Genomic DNA, 24,048 nt, shown 5'->3' on the forward strand with positions numbered 1-24,048 from the left:
GCCTGCTGAGTCACTGCTGTGAATGTCTGCTTCAGTAGCAGCTCTAACTCTGCTCAGGTTTATGTCTAAGGTACAACACAACAAACAGTGGAAACTGCAGGTTTTGGTGGGTGCAGGTCTCAAAGAAGTGTCCATGCCCTGGAAACCGAGAGGCATCTCCTCCTCCTGGTAAGCATCAGTTCAGCACAGTTCAAACAAACCCTGTGTGGTGTGCTTGTTAAAAATTCTTGCTAAAGTAACACCAAAATGATCTTTCCTTTAGGTGTGGATTGGTGTTTTCTGCCTGCTGCACGCCTGTGCTGAGAGCATTGCTTGGGAGACTTGAGTGCACACAGATTAGAAAGCAAAGTATTCCAGCAGCTATGTGTGTTTCCTCTGCAGTGTGATCAGTGGTTCACTCCAGCTGCACACTGAGGATGATGCTGGTGAAGTAAGAAAAAAAGGATAAATTGGGGATTCCTGGGAACAAGAGTCCCTCAGGTGAGTAGTTGATTAAAACTTCTCGGAGGATACTCTGTACCCGTCAGTTCACTTTTGAGTGGAACAGAACAGAGACAACTTTGTGAACCTGAACTTTGTGAACCTGACTCGGGGTCACTGTTTTTGTGCTGGGAGCACAGGGAGCAGCTCTGCTCCCCTCGGAATGCCTGTTCCCCTGTGCGTGAGCTGTGGGGCCGTGGTGGGCACATCCCTCACACCGGGGAGCTGCGGAGGCGCTTCCTCCGAAACCAAGAGGCATTTAGGAAATCTGAAAAAGGGGATGAAACAAAGATTGAACTGCTCCTCTTAGAAAGCCTTTGCTGTGCTCTGCTCCTGTCAGGTTTGCTCCGGGGCTTTGTGTTTCGTTTTTGCGCAGAGATAAGCTGTATTCAGCCCTGGACAGCATCTCGGCTTGGGAGAGCCCTGTGAACTGGCAGAGAGAGTGTGGGAATGCTGCGGGCTCTTCTCCAGGGGCTGCCTGAGGAAAAGGAGCAGCAGTTCTCCCAGTGAGACCGCTGTGGTGTCAGTGGGGCGCGGCTGCCCACGGCAGAGCCTCGGCGGCGGGTGCTGGCAGCCCGGCTGGGCAGCGCTGCCGTGCCCCGGCCTTGTCCCGCCTGGCGCGGCCCCTGCCGCCGTCCCGGCACGCTGGGTCTGCCGTGGCAGCTCTAACGCGTGTCCGTGACATGGCTCCATTGTTCCATATAGCTCTGGTATACAGAGAAAGGATGCAGCTGCTGCGTTCAGGGCAGCGTGTGCTTTACAGCACGGCCCGGGAGCGCTGCAGCCGCGGTGTCACGGAACCGCCTGAACGCAGTGAAGCCGGGCAGAGGTGGCTCCGAGTTGGGCCCGGCCTCAGACCGGACGTGGCAGAAGATGCGGGGAAAAGCCACGGAAACAGTGGAGGATGCGGAGGAAATGCTTACTGAGGAGAGCTTCAAGGCCGGGCCCTGGCTCAGAGGGGAGCGCGGGCAAGAGGCTGCACAGCCGTGAGGCGGCTCTGGAGCAGGTGCCAGGTGAGGTGAGCACGGAGCGGCACCGACCCTTCCCCGGACCTTCCCCGGACCTTCCCCCGGCGCGGCGGGCCCGCCCGTGCCGCACCGGGACCTGCGGGGGCCGCGGGGCGGCGCTGTGGAGCGGGGCGGGGCTGTCCCGCACCGCCCCCGCCCGGTCCCGTTCCCATTCCTGTTCCCGTTCTCATTCCCATTCCTGTTCCCGTTCCCATTCGTGTTCCCGTTCCCATTCCCGTTCTCGTTCCCGCTCCCGGGCCGTCTCCGCAGCCCAGGATCCGCTGCCTCGGACCGGGTCCCGTCGCTCGGGCCCTCGCCGCCCCGTGTCCCGGCTGCCGCCGGGGTTGTTCCCGCTTCCAGCGCCGGTTCCTGGAGAAGGCGGCTGCTGCGGCTGCCGGTTCCGCTCGGTGCCGTGCGCGGGTGGGCGGGACGCGGGGCCCCTTGTGCGGCTCCGGAGCCGTGAGCGGCCTGGCGGGGCTGCAGGCGCCTTGGGAGGGAAACCGTGTGCCCCGCCGGGTGCGCAGTCCTGCAGCCAGCCTTGGGAGGGCTTCGCAGGAGGAAAAAAATAAATAAAAATTGAGATCCAAGCGTTGCGGGTGGTTAATGACGTCACCTGAGGAAGCCGACACGCGCGGCTGTGGCACGGGTGCGTCAGAACGTGTCAGGGCCAGGGCCTGGAAATGCTGCATCGCGAGGGGAAATAAACGGGTATTGCTCCGATGGGTTTCGAAAAGAAACGAGTGCGGTGTTCTGCAGCTTTTGTTCTTGGATGCGTGGAGCCAGAGCACGGCTGGGGCCAGAGAGCCCCTCCGGAGATGCCCCCGCCAGCCCAGCTGTGACACTGAGGGCACAGCGCTGCGCACCTCTGTGGCACCAAAACAAGAATTTACCGAACTTCAAAGAACCAACTTGAACAAACCACGCTGACCATTCCCACAGCCCGTGACTCCTGCAGCCAGCTGGAGCTGGCCAGACCCCTGGGGCCGCTGTGGCATTCCCGGGGAGCAGAGGCAGCAGGTGATGGGAAGGCACCTGCTGAGCCCTCGGGGGGTGGCCGGGCCCCAGAGGGAAGGGAGCGGTCGCTGGGTGCAGCCAGAGCCTTGGCAGCCCAGCTCAGGCCCCGTGGCCCAGCCTGGCCCAGCACCCGGCCGGGCACGGAGGCTCCTGTCAGGGAAAAGCCAATTAATCCCTGCCTGTGTGAATGGCTGAGTTTCAAGAGCCAGCAGAGCCCTGCTTTGCCCACATCACAGTGAACACAGCTTGCATTTGAAAAGACCTTTATTTAAAATCAGCGATGATACAGGCTTCCCCTGCCACAGCACAGTGTCCCAGCACAAGGTCCCCGTGCCCTGGGCAGCCCCAGCTCACACCAGTCCCAGGGATTCCATATGGAAATACAACATGTACAGAAGATCTGCTCCTTCACAGCTAACAGGCAATGCATTAACCTCAACCCATTTCATTTTGTTTTATTTCTAATGTAACCAGACTTAAAATTTGTCTTCTAAGAAACCCGGAGAAAAGAAATCTTCCTTTAGCAACTGTGTGCACCAGCAGAGCAATTCCCACCACCTTTGTCAGCACGCAGACAGCAGAGCCAGGAGCCAGGGCCATCAGCAGGGAAATATGATCAATAGCAGCATTTTCCACGTGATCTCAAGGTACGGTCGTCTACAGAAGAAGGAACTGTGATCACCAGTAGGGAAGCAGTTAAGTACTGAATCCATCGTTAAAAGAAATCGAGTTGAAGGCAGGTTTTACTTTAAATAGGATTAAATATATATTGCAAGACACACCACACTCTGCAGGGGCTGCACATACAGAAGCAGAACTGTGGGCAGGGAGGCGGCGCGTCCCCCCCCACCCCGCACCCAATATTCCCACACAACATTGTCAAATTTAAAACCAATCACCACTGGTTGAAAGTCGTCCAAGAAGTATTTACAGCGCGGGCACGGCCAGGAGAGCCGCGGAGCTGCAGCACGGCTCCCGCCGGAGCAGCTCCGCACGCCCCCGGCACAGACAAGCGTTTGGCGTGGATCAGGACAAAGGCAGAGGCGGCGCGGGCACTGCCACATGCTGCACAGGCGGGCTCCAGCCTCTACAGGAATGCTGGCTTCCAGCGTCAGATGCAGCCATTCCCAGCTGTACAGGAGGGTGACGCCGGTCGGGGAGCGGTGCTTACAAGAGATGCCAGTTCCTACGGACCTACGTCGCGTTACAGCTCCACGTATTACAGAGAGCAGGCCGGATCTTCAGCGAATAAGTAGGTCCACGATTGTAGATCAACAACAGACTTTTATTGCTTTATACATGTGGTGCTGTTCAAGGCACTGTGGCACGGGCTAGAAAACTCGGAATGACTCGTGAAGGGACCTGGAATGCGAGACGGCCGGTGCCGCTCCTCGGCAGCAGCCGCGGCGGCCGGGGCCGGCGGGCATGGCCCACCCCGGCCCCTCACATGCCCATCCGGATGCTCTGGATGATCTGGAAGATGGCTGCAAGAGAGCGAGAGGGGAGCGCTCGCCGGGCAGCGCCGGCAGCGAGATCGGGGGCCCCGAGCGCCGCCGGAGCCCGGAGGGACAGCGCCGGGCCGGGGACAGCGGGGGGACCCGGGGGGACAACGAGGGGACCCGGGGGGACAGTGTGACAGCCCCGAGGGACAGCGCCGGGCCGGGGACAGCGGGGGGACCCGGAGGGGCAGTGCCCGGCCCGGGGGGACAGTGTGACAGCCCCGAGGGACAGTGCCCGGCCCTGAGGGGCAGTGCCCGGTCCGGAGGGACAGTGTGACAGCCCAGAAGGGCAGTGCTCGGTCCGGAGGGGCAGTGCCCGGCCCCGGGGTTCAGTGCCCGGCCCCGGGGTACAGTGCCCGGCCCGGAGGGGCAGTGCCCGGCCCGGAGCCACCGCCGGGGCCGGCCGCCCGCGCGCGGCCGCTCACCTGATCCGCAGACCACGAAAATGAAGAGAGCCAACAGCCAGGGCCCGACCGACGCCTTCTCCTCCGGGGCCGTTCTCTGCGAGCACAGCACGGCCGTCAGCGCAGCGCGGCCCGGCCCCGCCACCCCCGCCCGTGCCCGCCCGGCCCGGCCCGGCCCCGCGCACCGAGGTCTTGGCGACGTTGCCTCGCTGGGTGATGTTCTTGCTGTGCTTCTCGTTGGCCATGCGGATGCGCTGCTTGGCCACCATGTCCGCGCTCGGCCCGGTCCGGTCCGGCCCGGCCGCTGCCGCGTCAGCACCGCCGCCAACCCGCGCGCGCGCCCCGGGCCCCGCCCCGCCCGGTAACGTGGCGCGCGCTGCGGCCGCTGCGCCGCCGCCGCCCCGGAACCGGAAACACCGCTCCGCCCGCGCCCCAAGATGGCGCCGCCCACGCCGCTGCTCGCAGGTGCGTCGAGCCCGGGGCTGGAGCGCGGCAGATGGCTGCGAAGTTGGGGTGGGGTGGCCCGGGGCCCCTCCGCTGCTCCTCCGGCGTCCGCCGCGCGTCCCGTCCCCAGCGTGCGCTGCCGCGGCGTGGCCAAGTCCGGCCCCGGTCGTGGAGTTCCTGACGGTGCCGGCCCCGGCGCTGCTCAGGGCTCGCTCGGCCCGGGGCCGGGGCGAGCAGCGGCACCCCGGAGGAGGCCCCGGTGGCGCCTCCGCCCGAGCAGCCGCCCCGCCGCCGGCCTCCCCCGCGGGGCCCCGTGCCGCGGATTCGTTCTTCTGCCGCGGATGATTCACTCGCGGGGACCCGCGGCCGTGGGCAGCTGCCCTGTCCCGGCCCTGTCCCTGCCCTGTCCCTTGCCGTGTCCCTTCCCTGTCCCTGCCGTGCCCCTGGCCCTGTCCCTGCCGTGTCCCTGCCGTGTCCCTTCCCGATCCCTGCCCTGTCCCTTCCCGATCCCTGCCCTATCCCTTCCCTGTCCCTTCCCGGTCCCTGCCCTGTCCCTGTCGTGTCCCTGCCCGGTCCCTTCCCTGTCCCTGCCCTGTCCCTTCCCGGTCCCTTCCCGGTCCCTGCCGTGCCTGCTGCGCTCCGCGGGCTTTGCGCCGCAGCTCGGGAAGCTCTTCTCGAAAGTCCTGTTCCTTTCGGTGTCTCGTTGTTTAAACTGCCCCTAGCATAAGGGATGCGTGTTTTCCCTTTCTGTATTTGTGATCTTCAAACCCGAGCCTGTTTCCTTCCCCTCACTCGGGTCTGGGGGGGGCTGCAGTTGTTCAGGTGGGTTTTGGGCTGCCCACTCTGCTGTAAGTCTGGATCTTGGTGGGGAGTGTGGCAAGAGAGCTGTGCAGCTCCTGGGTTAAGGTGTGTTAAAGGCTCCCTCAGGGCCTCTGGGGGCTGTGGTGTGCATGAACCCTGTGAAATTGCGTTTAGGCCCGAGAGGAGCTGTTGTGCTGTGAGGCTGTGGCTGCCCACCCTGGGCACGGTCCTGCAGAGCCATGGCAGCTCCAGGGGCGCGTGCCCTTGTGCCTTGGAATTTCCTTACAGCAGTTTGGGGGGGACTGGGCGTGTCTCGGGGCTCACACGTGAGAGGATCCTCAGCTTTGCTGCGTGTGAAACGAGCTGTTTGTTTCCTGTTGCAGTCAGAGGCTCCGAGGGGCTGTACATGGTGAATGGGCCCCCCAGCTTCACCGAGAGCGCGGCGTTCCAAAGGTACTGCTGTCCCTGGCTCCAAGGAAACTGCTTCCTGAAAACCGAGCCTAGGCTCTGGGCTTGAAAGCTGTGTGCAGATCAGTGAGTTCTGAACACTGACGGCTTTGCACTTGCCTGAGCTCCCCTGCCAGGTGGCAGTCCCTGGGCAGGGGTAGCAGGGACTCTGTGGTGACACTGGGCTCCTAGCACAGCAGGAAAGGCCTTGTGTTCATTTTTGTTGAGAAAACCTTGACTCTGGTGCTGCTGGGTACTCATGTACATTTCTTGTTTCTTTAGGGATTCTGGAAAAAATTGCAAAGCTGTTGCATTTAGCAAGGATGGCTCCCTCTTTGCCTGGTGCAATGGACAGAAGTGGGTGCATTTTATTATCTTAATGTTTAGCTTGTATGAAATAAATGGAATCAGTTATGCCTCATTTACTCTTGTCTGTGTAAAGCTGATTGCTGTTAATGCAGGTGTTTGCATGTACACTTGAAATGGAGTTTATCAGATGAAGTGTTTTGTGTTCTTGATGCACCCATGATGCATCCACTCCCATGTAGTCTGGATATGCTTTCTTTGGTTGTTTTTTTATTCATGGCTCCTGGTACCTGGTTTCTGGGATTCTGGGATTAATCTATTAGCAGAGTCCATAGAAAATAATGAGTCTATACACCTTGTGAATGTTACAAGGTTCCTTTTTTATAGATCAGGTGCATTGTGGAGCTCACTCTCACTTTTAGAGCTTATGTGTTGCAGACAAAAATATGTGTTGTGTTTTGACCAGTGGTTTCTGTCATGCTTGGGTGTCTGGTTTTAAAATGTGCTCTTGGAAAAATTTAGTAAAAACGAAAGGGGGGAGAAAGCTCTTCCAATTTTGTTACATTGGCCAAATTTGGAGTAGATCTAGAAGAGTCAAATGCTTGAACAATTCTCTCAGTGTCAATTAACTATTGTAAGCATGTTTTATTGAAATAGCATCTTTTGGTTCCAGGGTCAATGTGGTTAATGTCACCAGAGCTGAGTTACTGCATTCCTTTGATCTCCCAAAGACAGTTTGTCTTGAATTCTCGCCAAAGAATAATGTTCTGGCAACGTGGCAGGCCTATGCAAGTGAGTATTGTGCCAGCTGGGGAAGCTTTGTGCCAGCTGGGAGGCTTTGTGCAGCTCTTTGCCCACGGCTGTGGCCTCTGCAGTGCATGTATTGGCTAAAAGAGCAGTGGAGAAGGGTGCAGTCAGTCAGTCAGTCAGTGTTTCCTGAGCTTTGGGAAGGGGTGCTGTGTGCCCTGCAGGCAGCTTGTGTTCTTGGGTATGCTGTCCTGGAGGAGTTGTGTCCTGCCCAGGGGCCCATGGCTGGAGTGTTCTCCATGTCCAAAGCTTTATTTCCTCCCCTGGGGTTTTGGAGTTCCTGGTTCTGGGAGCCACAGACAGTGCAAATGCTGCCTCGGGAGGGGAGAGCTGGGCAAGCTGGGCCTTGGGAGCTGGCCAGGCTCTGGGGAGGCTGGGAACTGGGACAGGCTGTAGGATAAGAGAAGGCAGCACTAGCTGTGAGCTGTTCTGGGGTGCTGTAAATCACTGACAGCAGCAGGCAGGCTGTGCTAGCCAGGGTAAGGAGGAGAGCACACACAGCTTAGAAGCAGCAGAACCATTTTGCATGGCTTGCAGAGAGAGCTGTGACTGTGCTGGAATGGGCAAAATCACCTCATTCCTGTGAGAGCAAAACACTGGAGTGGAGAGCATGCCTCCATTGTTTGCTGTGAGGGGGTTTTGGTTTGGAATAAAAAGCTGTGCAGGTGTTGGTTGCAGCCTTGCAGTGGGGAGCAGAAACCCTACAGCTCTGAATGTGAGTTCTTCCTGCAGACAGACTGAGGCTGATAGGTGCAGCAATCAGCATTCCTGGGTTTGCTCCCTCAGGGGAAGAAGTTGCATGTCCATGCAGAACCATGAGTGGGATGTTGGGCTGAAGCAGATTTGAGCCTCACATACCACTGTGTTTTTTTGCAGCTGCTAAGGATGGCACAGCAGGGGTGCCCAACCTGCAGCTCCATGATCTGAAAACTGGAAAATGCTTGAAGTCTTTTGTGCAGAAGAAGATGCAGAACTGGTAAATAAGCCTTCCAGATGCTAATTGTTTACAAAGAAATAGAATTTTCAAAATCTGATCCAGGTAAATGGAGCTGTTAGTGTGGTGTTGGCTTTCAAAGCAGTGCCTGCTGCTAACTGAAGGCAGAGTCTGTGCCTGTGAGTGTCTGTGTAGTTCACTGTAAATTCACTCTCACTTTGCACCACAGAGGAAAGCTGAGCTGACAATAACTAAGTCCACTTGTATATTTTTGCTATGCAGATGTCATTTTCCACATTAAATGTATCATGTTTGAACTTACTGGGCTCACAATAGAGGGGGAAAACAATCCTGGAGTGCTAATGATGAGCATCATTTCATGTTTCTGCCTTTTCCCTTAATGTGCAGGTGTCCTTGCTGGGCAGATGATGAAAGCATTTGTGCCAGAAATGTGAACAATGAAGTGCACTTCTTTGAAAACAACAACTTCAGTATGCGAGTATTTCTCTACATTTCATTCCTTCTATAAAGGCTGCTTCTTTTGAGGGGTGGTTTTTCTTTTGTTTCTTCATTTGCTTTCCTTTTATTTTAAATACTGCCTGCCTACATTCTATTTCAGTTTGGAATTCAGAATCATTATTCTTTAATGAAGTGTGTTTTCACTTTCTTATTTATCTTTTCACTGACTGATGTGATATGAAATGCATCTGATCCTCAGTTTAACAGGCCTGTTACTCATTTAATGAGATCCAGGAAATTGTTTTGTAGAAAACATGATCTGCAATTAGTTCCTTGGGTTGTGCATATTCTGTCAATAGACTGCTAAAAATGGCTCATTAGAAAATAGATGGCAAAAATGAAATAGTGAAGCCTGAAGATTTTTACTGTTGGTGGTAGAATATTTGGAGTCAGTAGATGTTGAAAAGGGAAAGGGGAAGAAAAAAGCAGAAAGATAAAAATTATTTAGAACAAAAATGTAAAGGAATGAAGGCAAACTGAGGGTAGAACAGCAGCATGTGGTTTTAGTTTTGCATTCTTTGTTTTGTTTTAAATATAAAGTTGATAGAAGAGTTAGGGCTATGAGAGATTGAGTTGCCTGAGAATTAGCCCTGCTGGTGTTAACCAAGCTGTGGGAAGCATGGAATGTCAGCCTGGGCAGGAGGGCTGCTGGCAGTGCACATTCCTGGCTGCAGTGCAGCCCTGGGGTGGTGCTGTTCCCATCAGCTGTTTGGGAAGGGGCAGTGCTGAGCTGAGCAGGCCTGTTGGGAAGAGTTATCCCACGGAGGTGTGAGGGGAGAGCCCCTGCCTCTGTGTGCCACCTGAATGTGGCTGAAGCCAGCACAGATAAGGTGAAGAATATCAGCTTCAAACACAGGCTGCCTTCACCTTGGGTTCAGAGGCTTCCTTTGCTTTTTGAACTTCCAAATACTAAGTGCTGGGTTTCAGGCATAGGCTTGATTCAAGTTGGTTTTGCAGGAGAAATGCTGTGGTGAAATGGGAAAATAATGGTTGTTTGCCTAGACAAAGAGATCCTTTGTGATTGTCTCTGCTGGTCTGTGCTATCCAGGATACAGCCCCACAGAAGGATGTGGTTAGGACATCCAGGTAACGTGGTGTGTCATTAACATCAGACACCTGTGGCCTTTTCCTTGGCAGATACCATTGCAAACAAGCTGCATTTGCAGAAGGTCAGTGACTTCGTGTTGTCCCCAGGAGCGCAGCCAACCAAGGTACTTCTGATCCATCTTCCATTCTTTTTTTTGGTTTTCTTAAAAAAAAACCAAAACGCTGTTATTTTAGTACAATGTAACTATTTTAGTAACTATGCCCTGTGCCACCAAGGCTTTAACCTGCAGTGAAATCTCTGGCTGTTCCAGGTTGCTGTTTATGTCCCAGGCAGCAAAGGTGCTCCGTCCTTTGTCAGGCTCTACCAGTACCCCAATTTTGGGGGCCCACAGTCAGCACTGGCCAACAAAAGCTTCTTTAAGGCTGACAAGGTGACAATGCTGTGGAACAAAAAAGGTACAGCAGCTGTGTACTGAGACGTTTATATTGTGCTCATTTTGGATTGACTTACTGTGTTTACTGTGTGGGGTTTGTGTTTAATTTGCATATGTTGATAAATCCTGAGGGCAGCCATTAATGCTTTGCTGAGGTGCATTTCTGCACACTTCTGCTCAGCACTTATCCTGTGACTTTCATCATTTTTTGTGCTGTACTTGAAAATATTCTATACATGCTGGTAAATTTTTCAGTTGAATGACAAATTCCTATATAATTTTGCATTCTGTGTTAGTAATATAATTGGATTGTAAACATAACAACAGTTCATGTGAGGATATGATCTTAATCTGTAGAATTATCTGTATGCATACATATGATAACTGGGCTGAGCTGAGAGGCCTCTGTGCTTTGTTGCTGTTAGCAATGAGCTGTTTCAGAATGATTTTGTACAAATCATGTTACTTCAACACACATCGTTTGGGATGTAAGGAAGGTGTTTCACACGTAGAGAAACCATGCTTGGGGACTGAGAGACAGCAAAGACTGTTGTCTGAAGACATTTTGGGGTGCATGTGTCTGGGAGAAGGGGCAGGTTGGGCATTGCCCTGATGGAACAGTACCCTGCTCTGCAGCCCCACAGCTTTGGATAACAGATGTGCATGCAGAAGATGCTGAAGAAATGTTTCAGTCAAGAATGGACCAGGATGTTTTGTTTCTGCCATAGTTTAATTTTTGTTTTATAACTGCAAAGGATGTTCACTTGCTTGTGATCTAACAGTAAATGAATAGACTGAGCTGATGTTTTCCACCTGAGAAAGGAAGGTATTCAGCGCTTTTGTGTTAGCATTTAGGAAAAACACAGTTCAGAAGAGAACAACAGCAGCCCTACTGCACAAGCAACCAGCAGAGCTCACAGCAGAGCTGATTTTGCTTTGGCTGCTGTGGTTCTCAGAAGCTGTGCTGCACTGACTGTGTGTGTTCACAGCCACGGCCGTGCTGGTGGTTGCCAGCACCGAGGTGGACAAGAGCGGGGCCTCGTACTACGGCGAGCAGACGCTGCACTACCTGGCAGCCAGCGGGGAGAGCGCCGTGGTGCAGCTGCGTGAGTACCTCCCGTGCTGCCCTGCAGCTCCTGCAGCTCCTGCAGTTCCTGCAGCCCCTGCAGCCCCTGCAGCCTGCCGGGCGTCTCAGTCTCCTGAACTGACCTTTGGAGCAAAATCCTCTATGCAAAACACCCTTCACCTTTTTTTTTGGTTTTGTTCTTTACCTCTGCTTTTTGCTGGGTTGGTGTGGGTTTTTTTCAGTAGCTGAATTTTCTTACCTTTGATAGACTTACCATCTTAATGTCAGTGGCAGAGAGCAAACGCTTCCAGTTATTACATGCTGATAGTTTGATTGGGAAGGTGTTCAGGTGCACAGGGAGGGAACTGTACTCTCTGAGAAAACACCTGGGCAATGGAGCCAGGTTGGTGTCTGAGAATCCATAATGGGCAGGAATGTGTGTCACCAAACAGAATAGTCCTGCCTACACTTTAACACATGCAGGGTACTGCCCTCAGTGAGCCAGGGCAGAGTGAGAACAATGTTTTGAAGTCTGATGGAAAATAGAACTCCTTTGTTTTGTATTGTAATATTGAAAGCGTTTTAAAACATAAAAATGACATTGGGGAGCAGCAGATGAATGTGCTTAATTCCAGTGTCTAGCTTGAACTGGAAGTCCATGTCTTAACTTCCCCTGTGGAGATCTTTTTTCCTTCTCTCAAGCTCCTGCTATTGTGTGCAAACATCTGGCCTGTTTGGGATTGTAGAGGATTTGTTTGATTTGTTGGGAGTGCTTGGGGGCACTGGGGATGGGGTGACGTGGACTACCTTTGCTGGAGGTACTGTGAATGTAACTTCCATAACAGTGCTGACTGGGAACGTTTCCAGTTTGCCTTCTGCTGCAAAACTTGTGGAAGAGTGCTGTGCCCCACTTCCCCTTGATGGTAACTGCACTGGGGAAGGACAATTGGGCTTATGACTCACTATGTAGAATCTCTTTGGGAGCAGTTTCCCAGCTTACGAGCACTGCTTGTTTAACTACATCCTTACTAAAATGTTCTTTATTTCTGCTGCATCTGTATTTAACAGGAAGTCTTTTCATTTAATTTAGCTATTCCTTTTCAAGGAAAAGCCCAGACTGATAAAAGCAAGTGGTGGGCACTTGGGCTGAGAGGTGCCTCATTCCCTGAGGAGTTGGATCTTTTTTGAAGTGCAGTTTTGAAGCTTTTTTCCACTCTGGCATTTGCAGAGGGCTTTTCATTTTCCACTAAGGTGTGGTGCTGCTGCAGGCTCTGGCAGAGCTCTGAAGCCTGCATGGAGGTGCCCTCATCTCTCCAGCTGCTGCTGTCACCAAATGTCATTTTGTGTCACCTCTGTAGCTGAGCTGCACTGGGTTAATGTCACTGAGAAGGCTTCAGAGGGGAGCACACACTGTGATTATACATCCTTGTTTCTAAAGATAATGAGACTTCAGAGTGACAACAGGCATAAACCATTTAACTCAGTTTGAACATTTTGGGTCACCTCTGGATTTAAGGATTCAGTAATGCACTTGGCATTTATCTGAACTATGGGTAAATATACCCAGATGCTGAAAAGTTATAATGGCCTGTGGTTTGTTTTTACCTCTGGGTATTTTACCTGAGTTTTCATCACTAATTCATTATTCTTCAGTATCTCCTAATGTTCCACCCCCCAGAATAACTTCTAACAGTGCTGAGTTTTGATCATTACATGTAAAGCCATTTTTGTGTGCTCACTCACATTAAAATCTGACTTCTATTGTGCATGGGCATGGTGCAAAGGTGACTCAGGTCACTATTGCTTACCTCTACAAAGCTGAACTACACAATATTTCTTAGATTAAAAGAAGAGAACTATTATCCAGCTGGTATAAAACTCCTGTTTTCGCAGGTTTCCAGTGGGACAATTTGAGAAGGTCCTGAGGTCATACTTGAGGAAAAAAAAAAGGAATTTTTTTACATGTCAAGCTATGCTTACTGTTAAAGTGTTGGTGCTGGCCCTACAGAGGTAATTTGGAATGACTGCAGTTATTGTTGCAAACTGTAACTAAAGTTATCAGAAGATACAAGGTTGTTTTCCCTCTGTTGTTAGCAGATTAATTTTCACTGTCAATAATTAGAATGCAGCATTTTAGCAAAGCATGAAGAGTCACTATGGATTTTATTTTGGCTTGCTCTGAAAAGACTCAGTCTCCCAGCAGCTGCATGTTTTTCCTTTTCCTTTAGCAAAAAATGGCCCTATTTACGACGTTGCCTGGAGCCCCAATTCTGTCGAGTTCTGCGCCGTGTATGGTTTCATGCCTGCCAAAGCCACGGTTTTTAACCTGAAATGCGACCCCGTGTTTGATTTTGGCACCGGGCCTCGCAACGCTGCCTACTACAGCCCCCACGGACACATCCTGGTGCTGGCAGGGTTTGGAAACCTCAGGGGACAGATGGAAGTGTGGGACGTTAAGAGCTACAAGCTGATTTCCAAGCCAGTGGCCTCGGACTCCACGTACTTCGCCTGGTGTCCCGACGGGGAGCACATCGTGACGGCCACGTGCGCTCCCCGCCTGCGCGTCGGCAACGGCTTCAAGATCTGGCACTACACGGGCTCCGTGCTGCACCGCCACGAGGTGCCGGCCGACGAGGAGATGTGGCAGGTGTTCTGGCAGCCCTTCCTGGACGGGGTGTTCCCCGAGAGGGCCGTGAGGTACCAGGCCGTTCCCGGCGAGCTGCCCCGGGCCGAGCCCGGGCCGGCGCAGGCCTACCGCCCGCCCGCCCTGAGGAACAGGCCCGTGACGAGCTCCAAGCTGGTGAGCAGCCGTGTCCTCAGGGAACTGGCCCCTTGGCTCCCGTCCCTTTGGAGCTTGGCCTCGCCTGTGTGCGTGCTTTTGAGGAGAGTGACCGGGTTGACAGCACTGTGGGGGTTTGGAGGGGTTTTGGTGACCTTCTTTGGCACTGTGCTGACAGTTTGCAAGAACGTATGCTAGAAAGCTCTCATCCCAAATACCTTTCACAAAGCATTTCCAGACTTTTGTTGTACTCTTTGCAACATGCACTGAAACACTAAACTCCAAGCTTGTGGTGAAACTGAGTTAGGACAGAAGCCTCTGATCTGACTTGCCAGTTCTGAACCCAGCCAGCCTGGGGCTTGAGTGGTCTCCCAACAGCCATTTTTTTTGTTGTTTTTTTTTTTTATAAGGTAAATGTACTTATTAGAAAGAGATTGGATCATTAGCAAGTCAGCTGCAGCTTAAACACATTTCAGTACAGTGATCTGCTTGTATAATTAGTTTCTTTCTGCAAGTTTCCAAAGTAGGCTGAGGAGCAGCTAATTCCATGTAACAGCTGCACCCTTGGTGTTTGGGTCCCGGAGAGCTTTGATTTTGAGCCTGGTGCTTTTGCAGGAGGCTCAGCCTGTGAGCAGTGTTAGCCATGCCGAGGGGCTGCTCCCACAAACCATCCCTGAGCAGAGGGAGGAGGGAGAAGATACAGTCAGTAAAATAATTCTGCTTACTTATATGAGCAAAAAGTCTTGTCATATGCATTAAAAAAATACAGTGCCACAGTTGAGAGTTATCTTAAAAACACCAGAAACCCCCTTTCTGTCCCCAGTGCCTCCCAAGAGCCCCCCATCTCCCCTGCAGAGAGCCTTCCTCTCTGGTCATCAGGAGTTTGAGTTACAGAGCTGTCAGCAGCAAAATGCCAGGCTTCAGTCATTTTGAGCTAGGTTATTCCTCTTGGATTTCATTTCCTTACATAATGATTTTGTTTTCTTGCTGGAAATCTGTGAAATCATTAGGACACCCAGGGTAGTCCCGTGCAAACTCGAGTGGATGAGTTTGAAACCCTTTTCACACTTCTTTGGCTGTTCCAAGGAGTGCATACCTTTTCCCCCACTTCCTTTCTTTCTTTTTTCTTTCTGGTTCATCTTTGCATATGATGTTGTCTTAGGTAGATTTTAGGATTTCTGTGCCAACATGGAATATGGTGTTTTAACCATTTTGTGTGTCCTGCAGCATGAGGATGAGCCACCCCAGAACATGAAACCCCAGCTGGGAGGCAGTGATAAGCCAATGTCCAAAATAGCTCTCAAAAATCAGAGGAAACATGAAGCAAAGAAAGCTGCTAAACAGGTACTGCAAAAATCATTGTTACAGGGATCACGTTAATTAGATAATTAATTAATTAGCTTCCCCAAAGGGCAGCGGTCAGTCAGAGCAGTGGCTGGTGCAGCAGTGTGGGAAGGGCAGCAGAGTTTAACCAGAGAATAACAGCTACAGAAGGGTGATTCAAAAGGAACAGCTTTGCTGAGTGGCTGCAAATGTTAGCTGAAATCAGTGTGGAGACAAGGAGATTCTGACTTCTCCTTTCTGCAGGATGTGTTTGGGTTTCAGGTGGGAGGGAAGAGCAGGTGGGTGCTTTCTGCTCCCTGCAGCACAAGGCTGAGGTGTGCTTTTAGGGCAGACCAGAGGCAGCCTGTCTGTCACTTCTGGACTGACTGTTCATTGACTGGGTAGATAAAAGTCAGCTTTTGGTATTAGCCTTCCAACTTCTACAAACCTCTGAAGCAATAATTTCTTTCAATGCTATTGAAAAAAAATTTCTAGCTCTGGTTTTGAGCCCTTTCTTTGCTTCAGAGACAATGACCCAGTCTGTTTTGTAAAATATTTGTGTGTGTGTTTGTCATGTCACCCTTAAACTGTTGCTTCCCTGTGCTGTGTGTGGTTGGGATCTTGAGGAAGTAGAAATTAAACAAGAAACAGCATGTGAGCTGTTCCAGATAAGCCTTTGTCCATGGAAGGCAGGTCAGTAGATAATGCAGTATCTCAGAGCAAGTCGTGCCTGGATTTTGGAATACACCAGCAAAATGGGGAAAGAAGGAATTTTAAATGGATCCTCTAAAGTGATTAAAGACGTTTTTCATTCTCTTTGCAATCAAAGGTTTTTTTCTGGATTGTGTTTCTGTGTCTGCAGGAGGCCAAAGCTGAGGCACACCAAGTCCCTGCCCAGGTCAAAACCCCACAGAATGCCCTGCAGAGCACCGTGCCAGCCATGACCACGGGAGATCCTGAGGTGGACAAGAAGATCAAGAATTTGAAGAAGGTGTGAGGGGATTGTTAGGTTTCTAACAGAGTATTCCTCCAAGGGCTGGTCTAGACCTAGCGTGGGGTGAGCTGAGTTCAGGAGCATGCAGCTACCTTCAGGGGAATGCCCCAGGTTTGTGCCCACCTCCCTTTGCCCTGCAGCAGTGGGGGCCATCGAGTGCCAGGGCTCCTGGAGGTGCCATCGGGGTGGGTACAGGGAGGGGCTGTTGAACCTGCCCCTGGGGCTCTGGCAGGAGTGCTGTGGAGGTGCAGCCAGTCCCAGCTGGGCGTGCTGGTGCTCACACAGGAGCTCTGTGCCTCCTGTGGCTGCTGGGACCTGCATCTGCCAGGGGAGCAGTGCCCTGTGCTTTGCCTTGTGCTCTGCGTGCAAAGTTTACTGCCAGTCTTGAGAATTCTTGCGTTAAATAATTCCAGAATAGGAATTGCTAAGTTCTGGCTAGAGAATCTTACCTGTTTCTCTTGGCTGCCTCCTGCTGCTCGTAGTCTCTGGATTAGCTTTCCAGGCTTTTTGAGGAAACTGTGTGGTGAAGAGGGATGGTGGTGCAGTAATTTCCAATTTTGGATCTAGCCCTTCAGTGAGACAATGCCTAGTGTTTGTTTCTGAGATTAAATACTGCTATTCCTAGGTTCTGTTCTTGAAAGAAATGTCTGTTATGGGTGGGAAATTCTGGGTGAAGCATCTGGAGATGCTTAAGGGATTGTGCCTTCCATGGACACCTGCCTCCAGACACATCAGCAACTTCTAAGACTTTTTTTCTGTTCTTGCTTCCCCAATAAGTTTTGATTGGTTGTTTTTGTTTTTTTTTTTTTCAGAAACTAAAGGCAATTGAGCAGCTGAAAGAACAGGCAGCTGCTGGCAAACAGCTGGAGAAGAATCAGGTACAGTTGAGATCTGTACAGTTTATTCCAGGTTCATTTTATAATAACTTACATCTATGACATTTTCTGCTCTAGGTGGAGAAGATTCAGAAAGAAGCTGCTCTCCTTAAGGAACTGGAAGACCTGGAACTGGGTGTTTAAATCTTCCTCGAGCTCCAGTGTGGTGCTAACACAAAGTTCATGCAAAATGTAGTTTGTTAAACATTTCAGCAAATGACCAAGGGTTCGACATCCACAGATTTGCTGCTCATTTGCCTTTAAAGAAGAGTTTTCCTAAAGATTGGTGCACACGAAGCCGTAAAGCAAGCGATGAGCATCGGCCAATTCCGCTGATCCAATGAGAAATGCGCTCCTTTTCTGAGAACATACTGCCTGAACCAGATTGTTTTTCCTCATTGGGGTGGGAGAGGGGAAGGCGACGAAGACCTTTGATAGCTGTATAACATTTAAAAAGCTGCGATCTTTATGCACCGAGGGGCTGTCGATAAAAATAAAGAGCGTTTAATAGCAGCGGGCTGTGCGAGCGGAGTGTGACCGCCAGGGGGCGCGCCGGGGGCGGGGCTCCGCGCCTGGCCCCGCCCCCGCCGCGCGCGTGACCTTGGCGAGGCGGCGGGCGGCACCGGGCGGCGGCGGCGCCGCGGCGGCGGAGCAGGGCGGGCTGCCGGCGAAGAAGCTGCGCATGGCCTACGCCACCGGGCCGCTGCTCAAGTTTCAGATCTGGTGAGGGGCGCCCGCCAAGATGGCGGCGGCCAAAATGGCGGCGTCCGGCGGGCCGTCGCTTCTCCCTCCCTCGTTCGTTTTTCTTCCCTTCCTTTCCCTCAGCGCTGCGGCGGCCTCGCTCGCTCTTGGGCGTGGAGGGGCCTCCCCCAGTGGCGGGGGCCGCCCCGCCCCAGGCGACCTGTCGGGGCGCCCGGCCCTGTTGGAGCGTGGGAGGCGGCACCGGGCCGCGGGCGGCGGCTCTTTCAGTGGGTCCCTCTCTACGGCCACCCGCCATAAAATAGCGCTTTTCGGGCCCCTTAGTGCCGTGTATGGCGTTGTGCTGCTGCGGGTCTGACGTTTGGGAGGAACCGATGTCTTAGCCGTGGCTGTAATTCTGTGTTTTGGTGCAGTGCCCGTGTTGCAGTCGGTGCGCTCCGGCACCTTGCACCATTCCGGCGGCGTTGCCGATGGTGTCAGCAGCTCCGAGCAGGCTTGAGGCAGCCCGGAGCCTGTTGGCGGGCAGTAAAGAACGCAGCAGGCCCGGAGCACTCGCCAGTACGGTTCCCGGCCCTCGGGGCGGCCGGAGCAGAGCCTGGGCGAGCCCTGCGGGCCCCTGAGGCGCCGCAGAAGCGCTCCGGGGAAAGCGCTGGGTTCGGGGTGTTTGGTGCTTCACCGCGGCTTTATAGAGGCGGCTGCTGAAAGGCAGGCAGAGGACAGCTCGGGGATATTTAACCCCTGCAGTTCCCGTGTCGTGCTGACATAGAGGTGGCTGGGAGAGCCGTTGCCTATCTGGATAGTCCCAGAGAGGGATTCAGACGCCTCTGCGTGAAGATTTTTTTTTTTTTTTTTTTGGCACAGAGCAAGGGGTTGCTTATATCGATTTCATAAATTAATCATAACAGATTTTTGCAGGGAAAGCGAGTGATTTGATGCTTAGTGGGTATTTCCAGAACTCCGTGTCTGTGCTGGGATGTGGAGCAAATCATGTCACACCCAGGGCTTGCCTGCTGGGATTCGCGGTGTGTAATTTCACTGCGGATCAGGTTTTCTCTGTGCCGTAAAAGACGCGAGTCGGAAGAGGGTGAGTGCTGCTGGGCTGTGGTGACAGTGCTGTCTGTGCTCAGTGTCTCCTGAGGCTACAGGCGGGTGTTTGAGGAGTACATGCGGGTGATCAGCCAGCGGTACCCAGACATCCGGATCGAAGGGGAGAACTACCTTCCTCAACCCATCTATAGGTGAGCCTGCCACTTCGTGCTGTGTGCTCTCTGCCTGTCTGCTCTCCAGTGGTAAACACGTGCATTTACACTGAAATAATGCTGAAAATGTAAACTTGAGGGGATTTTATATTGCAGTTGCATACAAGGACACTTGTATGATTTCCTTGTGTGTGATTTTCTTGCCTTCCAGGTAGCTGCCTTAATTTTCCATACAAGTATCACTGTCTGGATATCTGTATGATGAGGCCTGTCATATCCAGTGTAAAATAAATTACATAACTTTTTTTTTGAAACAGTGAATTTTCCTAGCTTTTCTTCATGCTGTATCTGGACATAAATTCAGTTTGTTGCTCAGGTTTATGCACTTAGTGATAAACCCCTGTAATGGGTTAAGGACTCAGAGGAAGGGAAAGTTCAGTGTTAACATCTGAATCAGGGAGAGCTCAGCTCAGGCTGGGGGCTGCCAGAGTGCCTTTGCTGCAGCTGTGGGGGGAAGGCCCAAAGATTCAGAAAAAGGCAAATTAGTGTTACTGCTGTTACTTAAAGCAGCGTGCCCACGCTGGGGAGTGATGCCATAGTTACTGGGTGGCTCCTGAACACTCGTTGGCCCGATTTCTGGCAGGGTTGTGGTGGTGGGAGGCTGCAGTGCCTCGGTGTGGGCTGGCTCTGGGGAGTTGTACATCACTGGGAACTGCTCCACAGGAAGTGGTGCCTGTCAGTCAGACATGTCTGTGATAGGAACAGCTTTAGAAACTGAATCTGTTACCCAGGTCAGGCATATATAAGTTAAAAGCAAAGTCCTGTTTGAAGTCTGCTGAGGAGCAAAAGACTCTGTCTGTGGTTTACAGGAAGGTGTTATTGTGGGGTGCTGTGCAAAAGCAGGGCCTTATTGGGGGTGTTATGTGTGTTGCTTTTTTTTTGCCTTTTTTTTTTTTTTTTTGTGGGTTTGATTTGGTTTGGGGTTTTTTTGCAGCGAGATAAATCTTGGAAAGTTTCATACTTCCCCTGAAACATTTGACTGTACACTGTCAAAGTTCTCCTAGTGATGTGAATTACAGTTATGTATGGTGAAGCAGAAGCTGAACCTTTCAGTCACTGGTGTGTGTTGTCTCCAACAGGCACATAGCATCCTTTCTGTCTGTCTTCAAACTAGTATTAATTGGCTTAATCATCGTTGGCAAGGACCCGTTTGCTTTCTTTGGCATGCAAGCTCCAAGCATCTGGCAGTGGGGCCAGGAAAACAAGGTAAAGGACATACTTCTTCTAGTCTGAAAAAGCAGCTTCAGAGTTACTTCATGAGGGTGCTCTGTGAGTCCCTCGGTTATGACTGATTCACCTTTCATATGCTGCAGCCTTATGGTAGAATAATTCTTACCAGTTGTGCTTTATGCTTGTGACAAACCCAGGTGCACTTCTGTGATCTCTTTCCAAGCTGCTGCTACTGCAGAGGGGCAGCTGAGGTTAATGTGCTGGCAAAGATGATTAAAGAGTTCTCTATTTTTTAGGGCTCAAGAAGAGCATTTCAAGCCAGTATTGTTGATGTTAAAATTGCAGTTTCCCTTCTCTGTTGTCTCATAACAGTTTTGCAGTTGATGCTTCCATCAGACTCCTGATAGATTAGGCAGCAATTAGAAGGGTGTTAGAAAAATGAAGTTGAAATGTTGTGGGTGTTTTTGGAGAGCAGACTGGCATGACATTGTGGGAAAATATCCCCATGAGTCAGTAGTGATGATGCCAGTAGATTCAGGGTGTTGTACTCTGATTTAGAGTAACCTTGTTCCAGATATATTCCACTAAACTAATTTACAGACCTTCATGCTGAGCTGCCCAGGGCCCTGGGTCTTTCACTGGCCAGTTTGCGTGCCCAGAAGCTGTAATATTTCCAGCTGAATTAAATGGGCCAACTCAGTGCCTGGCTGGCTGGCTGCGGTGCGTGGCTGCTGTCCCTGTGCCAGCTTCTGTGGTGTTGCAGTGACTTGTGTGAGTGTGCCTGTGAACAGGAAATTGGAGAGGTGCTGGCGGTGAGGGAGGAGCTTCACTGCTGAAGATGCAGCAGAGAAAATTGGGGTGTAGAGCTGGGAGGTGTGCAGGAGGGTCGGTGGTTCCTGTGCACGCGCCTTGCCTTGCTCTGCCGTTTGTGGCTGGGCCCTTGGCTCTGCAGGTTGCTGTGGCAGTGACAGGCTGTGCCTGGAAGGGTTGAGTTCCCGTGTCACGCTGCCAGCCCCCTGCAGCTGGCTGTGCTGGCCCAGAGGTGTGCGGAGGGCTGTGGGGTGGGTGGGCTTGGCACTGCTGAAGATGCTGTCTGGGGAAGGCAAGGTGCACAGTCCGTGTCAGAGGAGGAAGGGGAGGTGTCTGCGGATGGGAACATTCCTTGGGCAATCACAGAGGGAGTTCAGGGGCACCTGTGAACAGCAGCAGGTGTGCCTGACATGCCTGAGGTCTGTGTGGATCTTTGTTCCCTTCCAGGTGTACGCCTGCATGATGGTCTTCTTCCTGAGCAACATGATTGAAAACCAGTGTATGTCCACTGGGGCTTTTGAAATCACTTTGAATGGTGAGCTGAGACTTTGTTTGAGGGGTGTCACATATACACATGTGAGAGCTGTGGGGTGGGGACAGTGAAGGATGGTGTCAGGAAATTTATGTCCCAAATGTGATATGTGGAAATTGCCATCCAGTTGGATCTTTAGATGTTGCCTACCAGAATAAATAATGAAAATCATAGAAGTCTTATAAAGCAATTTATGCAGATGTCAGATACTCTAGAACAGCTCTGTAAAAACTTACTCAGAGGGATATTTGGTGCCTTGGAATAACTGTGTTATATTCTTTCTTTGTGTGTGATGTGCATTAAATAAGAAGCCATCAGCTAGAGGCATGTACTCTCCAATTAGATGCTTTCCCTGTCTGTTCTGCAGCATGCTTTAGCTTTGGAATCCTAAAGAATCCATTTCTCTTACCAGATTATCAGTACTGATGGACAGCAGTACTGATTTTTCAGGTAGAGAGGAATGTCAGTGGATATTTTGCAGCTCTCCATCAGTATGATACACTCCTAAATGGAAGCGTTAGACACTCTGCTCTCCTAGTTGGGCTGGGGTTCAGCATAGCCAGAGGTGGGAGGCATTGTTGATTCAGATATTTTCCTCAACACCAACTCAGTTTCCTAGAGCTTCTCAGTTCCATGTTTCCAGCAGCTCTGCCTGTTTCTGATGCTCCCAGTGTAACAGTGCTTCTCTCCCTAGATGTCCCAGTGTGGTCTAAGCTGGAGTCTGGCCACCTCCCTTCCATGCAGCAGCTTGTACAGATCCTTGATAACGAGATGAAGCTCAATGTGCACATGGAGTCAATGCCCCATCATCGATCATAGCCCCATCGATCAGCACTGAAACTTCTCGTAAGTCTCCTCCAGTCACCAGTGTGTTTGCCCAGGTAAGATGGGCACACTGGAGACTGGATTTTAGGAGTGTGTGTTTGTTCAGTTAAATGTTTTTTCTGGAGAACAGCTCCCATGATGTTAAACTGCGACATGTGGTGTCACAGAGGCTGTTGGGTGGGAGGTTTTGGGATGTGGCTCATTCTGCCTGTCTCAGAGCAGGAAGCTGGCATTCCATGAGGCAGGAGAATGTGTGTTACAGCAGGCAGAAGGCCTAATGTCAGTGAAGTGTGTGTGCAGAGATCAGAAACACTGCTTTTGTGTGTTAGAATAGCATCTGTCCAGGGGCTTAAGGTCTCCCTGGCTTTTAACCCAGTTGAATTCCAGAGCCTTGGGGAACAGGATGCTGTCTATTCCTTGCTTAATCCTGGAGAGCAGAGCACTGTCATGCTCTGGTGTACTGCCCTGCTCCTCTGCAAAAGCCCCACAGTTCTGGTAGCATGGAGTTCACATGTGTAGGTATTGTGTGACAAAGCACTTCCACGTCCCCGTGTCACCTGTGGCTCAGCATAGCTGACGGGTCCCATCTTGGCTGGCTGTGTGCAGGGTGCTGCTGTGCTGCAGGGCTGTGCTGGCTGTAACCCAGCTGTCTCTCCACAGGCGTTGGGTGGTGGTTCCCGGGCCGCGTGGCGCAGACCCATGAAGGCCTGCACTGAAGACAGCTGCTGTTGGTGCAGGCTGGATGCCTCTCCTGCAGCCACGTTGTGCCTCCTGGACAAACACTCAATGAGCCCTGTTTCAGTGCTGGCCGGTCCACACTGCACAGCCACGAGTGCAATAATACTGTATAGTTTTTTTAAGACTTCATTCGACCAGTTCATAGATCAGCAATGCAGGCATTACTAATGGTAACTTATTTTATATTCATGTTTCACACTATGGCAGATTGAGTTGATACCTAATTTTTCCTTGAAAAAAGAGAAGTTTGTTTAATCTGTTGTATTTTATATGAATTTATGTTCTTTTTGTAGTTTAAAATGAAGTTATAGGAGTGTCTGATATTGTCCTAAACTGTTGAGTAATTGATAGCTGTCTATCAAATCTCTTTAATGTGGTTAAAACAGGTTTGTATATTTTTCAAAATCTATGGCAGAGTCGAACAGTGCATTATATACTGAATTATATAAGCAAAATTGTATGCGGAATTGTTACATCACTTGGTGACTTCAGTGAAAATTAAGATCAGCTGCTCTTTAATCATGTGGACCAGCTCCAGCAGTTCTTCCTTGGCCATTTGAGAGATGAGCTGGGCCTTCCTGCTGTCCTGAATAGAACCCAAGAACATTAATTGAAATAAAGAGTTCCCATTTCCTGTGTGAAGTACCTTGTTTGTCACCGATGGACATTCTTGGAACTGCAATTGAAAAACTGCATAAAAAACCAACTTTCCAAAGTTACTGACCTTGTATTTGTCATGTGTAAGCCCCTAAGAACCCCGAGTGTGAGGAAAGGCACATGGGGCTTGGTCTGATCCTTCAGGCACCTGCTGCAGTTCAGGTGTGGCCTCCCTGGG

At 51.5% G+C, this 24,048-nt stretch overlaps 3 protein-coding genes across 4 annotated transcripts; 2 read left to right on the forward strand and 1 right to left on the reverse strand.

The window, feature by feature from the left end:
- Positions 1 to 2,747: 2,747 nt before the first annotated feature.
- On the reverse strand, positions 2,748 to 4,810 carry SERP1 (stress associated endoplasmic reticulum protein 1). Its single transcript, XM_041405753.1, has 3 exons — positions 4,590 to 4,810; positions 4,426 to 4,501; positions 2,748 to 3,985 (listed from the first exon to the last, which is right to left on the reverse strand). Exons 1-3 carry the CDS (start codon positions 4,671 to 4,673, stop codon positions 3,945 to 3,947), a joined length of 201 nt encoding a protein of 66 aa, XP_041261687.1. The 5' UTR covers positions 4,674 to 4,810; the 3' UTR covers positions 2,748 to 3,944.
- A 14-nt stretch (positions 4,811 to 4,824) lies between these two features.
- On the forward strand, positions 4,825 to 17,693 carry EIF2A (eukaryotic translation initiation factor 2A). Of its 2 annotated transcripts, XM_041405752.1 has the most exons (14): positions 4,825 to 4,869; positions 6,033 to 6,102; positions 6,379 to 6,453; positions 7,076 to 7,194; positions 8,086 to 8,185; positions 8,552 to 8,634; positions 9,800 to 9,873; positions 10,021 to 10,165; positions 11,133 to 11,249; positions 13,438 to 14,009; positions 15,216 to 15,332; positions 16,174 to 16,302; positions 17,118 to 17,183; positions 17,259 to 17,693. In XM_041405752.1, exons 1-14 carry the CDS (start codon positions 4,842 to 4,844, stop codon positions 17,322 to 17,324), a joined length of 1,761 nt encoding a protein of 586 aa, XP_041261686.1. In that variant the 5' UTR covers positions 4,825 to 4,841; the 3' UTR covers positions 17,325 to 17,693. The 2 variants fall into 2 exon arrangements, with proteins under 2 accessions (XP_041261686.1, XP_041261685.1); XM_041405751.1 differs by lacking the exon at positions 4,825 to 4,869 and having other exon boundaries at positions 5,486 to 6,102.
- A 15-nt stretch (positions 17,694 to 17,708) lies between these two features.
- SELENOT (selenoprotein T) lies at positions 17,709 to 23,932 on the forward strand. Its single transcript, XM_041405755.1, has 6 exons — positions 17,709 to 17,903; positions 19,007 to 19,117; positions 20,218 to 20,344; positions 21,566 to 21,653; positions 22,345 to 22,496; positions 23,136 to 23,932. Exons 1-5 carry the CDS (start codon positions 17,863 to 17,865, stop codon positions 22,467 to 22,469), a joined length of 492 nt encoding a protein of 163 aa, XP_041261689.1. The 5' UTR covers positions 17,709 to 17,862; the 3' UTR covers positions 22,470 to 22,496; positions 23,136 to 23,932.
- Positions 23,933 to 24,048: the final 116 nt, after the last annotated feature.

Source organism: Onychostruthus taczanowskii, unplaced genomic scaffold (genome assembly GCF_017590055.1).
Source record: "Onychostruthus taczanowskii isolate IOZ18803 unplaced genomic scaffold, ASM1759005v1 scaffold24, whole genome shotgun sequence".
Classification (NCBI taxonomy): Eukaryota; Metazoa; Chordata; class Aves; order Passeriformes; family Passeridae; genus Onychostruthus; species Onychostruthus taczanowskii.